General features: G+C 35.0%; 1 protein-coding gene across 1 annotated transcript; it reads left to right on the top strand.

The window, feature by feature from the left end:
• Positions 1-487: 487 nt before the first annotated feature.
• Positions 488-6,168, top strand: LOC142231383 (uncharacterized). Its single transcript, XM_075301993.1, has 3 exons — positions 488-517; positions 3,303-5,839; positions 5,895-6,168. The coding sequence occupies exons 1-3, from the start codon at positions 488-490 to the stop codon at positions 6,166-6,168; spliced, it is 2,841 nt and encodes a 946-aa protein (XP_075158108.1).
• The last annotated feature ends 795 nt before the right edge of the window (positions 6,169-6,963 follow it).

Below are 6,963 nucleotides of genomic sequence, written 5' to 3'. Positions count from 1 at the left end.
CAATGTAAAATTTCCAGATTTTACTTCTCGGGTGAAAAATCTACATATTTAAGATTTCAAATCAAGACGTTATTTAATAATTTTCTTGCACACTTACAAGAGATGTTAATGATTCCTCTAAAACTCAAACAAAAATGGTTCTTATAAATCCAGAATCTGAAGTAGTATTCATAGGTAAAATCTTTAAATTTATCTTCGTGAAGTGTACAGGTTGAACGGCTCTGCTTGATCTATCCTACTACTAATAGAGAATCGTTTTATCATTTGTTCCAAACATTTTCCCCAATCGCTGGGAAAGTTTCAACTACTATCTAAGTATGTCACAATTTCCGTTTACAAGGTAAAATTACTACCCATCATCCATCATCATCACCATCAAATCACTACTCTAGCCATCATCATCATCTCCGCGAAAAATAATGAAATTGCCTGATTAAATGTGTGATTGCATGTGTGGCTGCAAACGATTGGTAAATATGGAAATGACATGGGATCCTACATAAGAGTATTTTCAAAGGTTTGATGCCGCACATTGGGGTAAAAAGAAAACATACAATAAACAAAATTTGCTGATTCCGAACTTTATTGTTCTAATTAATTGTTTAATTGAAATTACTTCTATGGCGAAAATGATAAAATAAAATAAAATAAAATAAAATTCGAAATAAAAATAAACATTATTTCACAATTGAATTTTTAATTCCGTTAAAATTTTAATTGATTTTAATAGTGAAAATGGTATAGTGTTGACATCGCATACCAAATTGTTGAACTCAATACTCATGCATTGTTGGTTCCTGGTCAAGAGGAAATCCTTTTATCTTCAAAAACAAAAAAAAACACGACAATTAACGAGACACCACATGCTTTTATTCAACTCCAATGTTGAATACCAAAACCCGTGAAAAGTTTTGCCCACACGGTATTTAATCATCGCGGAAAAATGTTTCGCCTAGCACGTATCACTAAGGAGCCTCCGTGGTGCTATGGTTAGCATGCCCGCCTTGTATACATAAGGTCGTGGGTCCAATCCCAGTTTCGACCGAACACCTAAAATTAATTCTGGTGACATTTCTGAGTGTTTAAAAGCTTCTCACAGTGATTTCACCCCAATGTGGAACGCCGTTCGGATTCGGCTATAAAAAGGAGGTCCCTTGTCATTGAGTTAAACATATAATCGGGCATCGCTCTGTGATAAGAGAGAAGTGCACCACTGTGGTATAACAATGGACTGAATAGTCTAAGTGATCCTTAAATATCGGGATGCTACTATACCTAACCTAACACTATGGGAAAAAATTGGAAGTTGTTTCACAAATATTTCTTTTTAAGAGCATTTCGGGATACTCCCGCAATTTTTTCCATTTCCTATCAAGTTTTTTTTGGACCAGTGATATAGCGATTTTGATTGGAAAAAGAGGTGCAACAGTCTCGAAATTGATTGCAAAATATAAAGGACACTATCATACACAGAAAAAAAATTCACGAACATTTTTTCTTCTTAACCCTTTCAATACCGAAATAAACCTAATTGTAAAAACTTTTATTTTTCTTGTACTAACAGCATGTAGAACAAAAATTGTCATTTTGAAAACCTACCTCAATTACTTCAAGAGCTATATGAGCTTGTTCTAAAAACTTGATTCTTGAATTGTGAACAAATGGCCTTACGAAAATAAGCGCTATTTGGCCTATAATATCTTACAAAATGTGAGAAAAAATACAAAAAAACATACAAGTCTCAACAATAGTTTTTGCACAAATGTCAGTTTACTAGTAACATACCGGAAAAAACTTGTTCGTATTTTTCGTTTATTGTTAAAGAATTTTATAAATTTTGTTCACCAATATGGACAATATTTTGTTCACCAATATGGACAATATTTATAGCTTTTTTAGATTAAAGCCTCTACTTTAAAATAACGTCGATAAGTAAATCGAAACTAAGTGGGAAAATAGAATTTGGTTTCTTTTTCGAATGTCCTTCTAAGTGGACATCGGTAGTGAAAGGGTTAATTGAGTTTTAAACCAGTATATACGGCCGTAAGTTCGGCCAGGCCGAAGCTTATGTACCCTCCACCATGGATTGCGTAGAAACTTCTTCTAAACACTGCCATCCACAATCAAATTACTTAAGTTGCGGTAACTCTTGACGATGGCAAGGTATCTTAAAACCTCCTAACATCGTCTTCTAAATTGTATGTAAGTCCATACGAGGTATATATTAAATCAAAAAAGATCGATCCAATACGTATATAATTCAGTTTGACAAAGTAGACATAAAATTTTGACAAAATTTTCTACAGAAATAAAATTTTAACAAAATTTTCTATAGAAAGAAAATTTTGACAAAATTTTCTATAAAAATAAAATCTTTGTAGATTATTTTTGGCTCGAGTGGCCAAATGAACCGAATAAAATTTTAACAAAATTTTCTATAGAAATAAAATTTTGACAAAATTTTCTATAGAAATAAAATTTTGACAAAATTTTCTATAGAAATAAAACTTTCACAATATTTTCTATAGTAATAAAATTTTGACAAAATTTCCTATAGAAATAAAGTTTTGACAAAATTTTCTATAGAAATGAAATTTTAATAAAATTTTCTATAGAACTAAAATTTTAACAAATTTTTCTATAGAAATGAAATTTTAACAAAATTTTTCTATAGAAATAAAATGTTCACAAAATTTTCTATAGAAATAAAATGTTCACAAAATTTTCTATAGAAATAAAATTTTCACAAAATTTTCTATAGAAATAAAGTTTTGACAAAATGTTCTATAGAAATAAAATTTTGACAAAATTTTCTATAGAAATAAAATTTTGGTAGATTATTTTTGGCTCGAGTGGCAACCATGATTATGAACCGATATGGACCAATTTTTGTGCGATTGGAGATCGGCTATATATAACTATAGACCGATATGGACCAATTTTGGACCAATTATAGACCGATATGGACCAATTTTAACCGGATCGGATGAATTTTGCTCCTCCAAGAGGCTCCGGAGGTCAAATCTGGAGAACGGTTTAACGGCTTCAAAAAACTAAATCATGATATTTGTATTGTGTATCAAAACGTACGTGGTCTTAATAGGAAACTTCGTCAAGTATTCCTGAACAGTCTATCATGCGAGTTTGATATTGTTATATTCACTGAGACATGGCTAAAACCAGACATTTTCGATCTGGAATTATTTTGTACAGAATTTAACGTCTATAGAAAGGATCGGTTAGCTCGTAGGGATGGTGGTGTCTTGATAGCCGTGAGAAGCTCGTTTTTATCACATTTGCAGGATTTAAATGTCCCCCATGATATTGATTTTATTTCTGTACGCTTGAATCTCTCCCGACTGAACATTTTCATTACTTGCTCATACATACCGCCGAATTCTGACATGGGTATATATATGACTCACTTGGATCTTATCAGGTTGACTATGGATAGACTCACAGCTGATGACATAATTTTAGTATTTGGCGATTTTAACGTACCGAGTTTACGCTGGCTCAATTCCGTGGATGATACACTTGTACCGACCAATTTAGGAATATTTAAGGATTTATTTGATGTTATTTCTGAATTATGCCTCGTACAGTTGAACTCAGTTACGAATTATTTTGGAAGATTTTTGGACCTCATATTTTCTAATGTATCGGATATTAATGTTTCATTTGTGACACCTGAGGATGTATACCATCCTACCCTTGCATTATCTCTTAATGTTAATGGATCGATGGATAAGCTTATTAGTCAAGACTGTCTTCGATATGATTTTAAACGTACTGACTTCTCAATTCTTCACGATTTATTGTCTCGCGTTATTTGGCCACCACTTACCGGCGACCTCTCGGGCTGTTTATCCTCATTCTACGATGAGATTCATTATTGCTTCCGTCAAGCAGTGCCAATATCTCGTATGAGCGCTTATACACCCGGCAAAGAATTAAGAAGTCTGAGAAATCGAAAGAACAGATTGTTTAAAAGATTTAAAAGTGTCAACTCGAACTTGAATTACACGAGATATATTAATGCACGTTACTTATATCAGGAGAAGTCTAAGGAATGTTATGAAAGATATTTGGAACGTATGAGATTTAACCTTAATGCTAATCCGAGATATTTTTATAACTTTGTGAACTCTAAGAGGAATGTGACGAGTTTTCCAAATACACTTAGGTACTTGGACAAGGAGTGTTCGGATGTTCATGGAATTGCTGACTTATTTGCTGATTTTTTTGAGAAGACTTATGTTGAGTATTCGGCCGTTGATGTATATTACCCTTACAGGATTCGCATTTTCGATACGATTCCCAATATATGGTTTACGTCTGACGAGGTGTTAAGTGCACTTTGCTCCTTGAAATTAGATTTTAGCCCTGGCACGGATGGAGTTCCTTCAGCGGTATTAAGGAACTGTGCATCCATGTTGTGCATTCCCCTGACGAATCTATTCAATTATTCTTTGTCATCAGGTTGTATTCCTACGTTATGGAAGGAGAGCTACATTATACCCTTGTACAAGAAGGGAGATAGGACGGAGATAGAGAATTACAGGGGAATAGCCAAACTAAGTGCTATTCCGAAGCTTTTTGAACGATTGGTTACTGATAGACTCGTTCACTCATTAAGGTCTATATTTTCGGTGTATCAACACGGTTTTATGAAAGGGAAGTCTACGTCGACAAATCTTTTGGAGTTTACCTCATATATACATGATGCATTCTCAAGGCGTAATCAAGTTGATGTTGTCTATACTGACTTCAGCAAGGCCTTTGATAAGGTTAACCATCGTCTATTGTTGTATAAGTTATCTGCGCTAGGGTTTCCTCCATGCTGGATTTCATCCTACTTGTCTGACAGGGTTCAATGCGTTATGTTTAAGGGTCGAACATCTCGTAAGATATCGGTTACATCTGGGGTTCCTCAGGGAAGCCATATCGGACCAGTACTGTTCGCTCTTTATCTTGACGATTTGTCATCGGCCATCCATCATTCAAATATATTGATGTATGCGGATGATGTGAAATTATTTTCGTCCATTAGTACGACGGTTGACTCTTGTCGTTTACAGGGAGATCTGGATCTGGTTGTTCGCTGGTGTCACATTAATGGAATGTGTCTCAATTTCGGCAAATGCAAGAAGATGACCTTCTTTCAGTCCTATGCTTTATTGACGGAATATTATATTGACAACGTTAAATTGGAAGACGTTCAAACATTTAATGATTTAGGTGTGTTATTTGATCGCAGACTGAAGTTTGATTCTCATGTTGAGTCAATTGTCTCCAGGGCTATGTCCACACTGGGTTTCATTAAGAGATGGTCGAGGGAATTTAATGATCCTTACCTTTCGAAACGTATCTATACCTCACTTGTCCGTCCGATCCTGGAATATGCGTCTGTCGTTTGGTCTCCCAGTTATCAATGTTATGTTGATAGAGTTGAATCGGTTCAGAAGAGATTTCTACTTTTTGCGTTACGTGGTTTAGGTTGGACTGATCCTCTGGATCTCCCTCCTTATGTAAATCGCTTGAAATTCATAGATTTACCGACTCTGGAGCGAAGACGTTTAGTGTTTGATGTAATTTTTATTAGTAGACTCCTGAAAGGTGAAATCAACTCACAGCAATTGATTAGTAAACTTGACATTAATATTCCTTCACGTGTTACGCGACAATACATTCCATTGAAACTACCCGTCGTTAGAAATAATTACGAGGAACACAGTTCCTTTTACCGCCTCTGTAGACATTACAATGAATTTAGCAACGTATTTGATTTATCTGATCCGATTCATATTGTTAAACGAGTTTTGATACACGTCGTCCAGCATCGTACACCACTTTAAGCTTTGCCATGGAACTTCGTTATAATTCTACCTAAGTCTTTACCCCGTACCCTGGAAAATTGGCTGTCTCGAGAACTGTTCCAGTAAAATTCTCTCCTGTTCTGATCGCATCACTGTTCCTGCCTTCCAAGTTGTTCCTGCTAACCTATATCATCTGTCAGCAAATTGTTCCTGCCTCTACCGTTCTATTTGTCTCTTCAATTTACTGCTTCCTGATTTACTGTTTCCTGATTGTTGTCTCACCAATTCCTATAATCTGATGGATTCGAATGTTCCTGTCACCAGCTTACATTTTTGTTCCCGTTTGTGACAATCCCGTTATTATGCCAACGTACACCGGTTTTTTTTCTTCTCAGCTTCTTTTTTTCTGGTCGTAATTGTCACATTTTAAAGAAGTTGAGTCTATCTATTTTGTTCATTTTATCCAGTTTTTTTTATCCTTAATTAATTTTTTTTCTGGTCCGCATTTTTTGTTTAACGTTAAAGTAATTATAAACTTATTGTACTAATGAATTTATCTTCAAGCTGGCTTACCATAGCCGAAGGAATAAATAAATAAATAAATAAATATGGGGGCTATATATAATTATGGACCGATATGGACCAATTCTGGCACGGTTACTAAAGATCATATACCAACATCATGTACCAAATTTCAGCCGGATCGGATGAAATTTGCTTCTCTTTGAGGCTCCGCAAGCCAAATCTGGGGATCGGTTTATATGGGGGCTATATATAATTATGGACCGATGTGGACCAAATTTTGCATGGTTGATAGACACCATATACCAACATCATCTACCAAATTTCAGGCGGATCGGATGAAATATGCTTCTGTTAGACGCTCCGCAAGCCAAATTTGAGGGTCCCTTTATATGGGGGCCATACGAAAAAGTGGGCCGATACGTAAAAGTGAGCCGACGTACATGCATAGATCGACTCAGAATTTCACCACGACCCAGAATATATATACTTTATGGGGTCTTAGAGCAATATTTCGATGTGTTACAAACGGAATGGCAAAGTTAATATACGCCCCCCCCTATCATATGGTGGAGGGTATAAAAATATTCAATTAAAAATTTAATTGATTCAACAAATTTTT

The sequence above is a fragment of the Haematobia irritans genome, chromosome 3 (assembly GCF_050003625.1).
Source record: "Haematobia irritans isolate KBUSLIRL chromosome 3, ASM5000362v1, whole genome shotgun sequence".
Taxonomy (NCBI): Eukaryota; Metazoa; Arthropoda; class Insecta; order Diptera; family Muscidae; genus Haematobia; species Haematobia irritans.
Note: the sequence above shows the minus strand (reverse complement) of the source record. Positions and strands in the feature narration are given on the sequence as shown.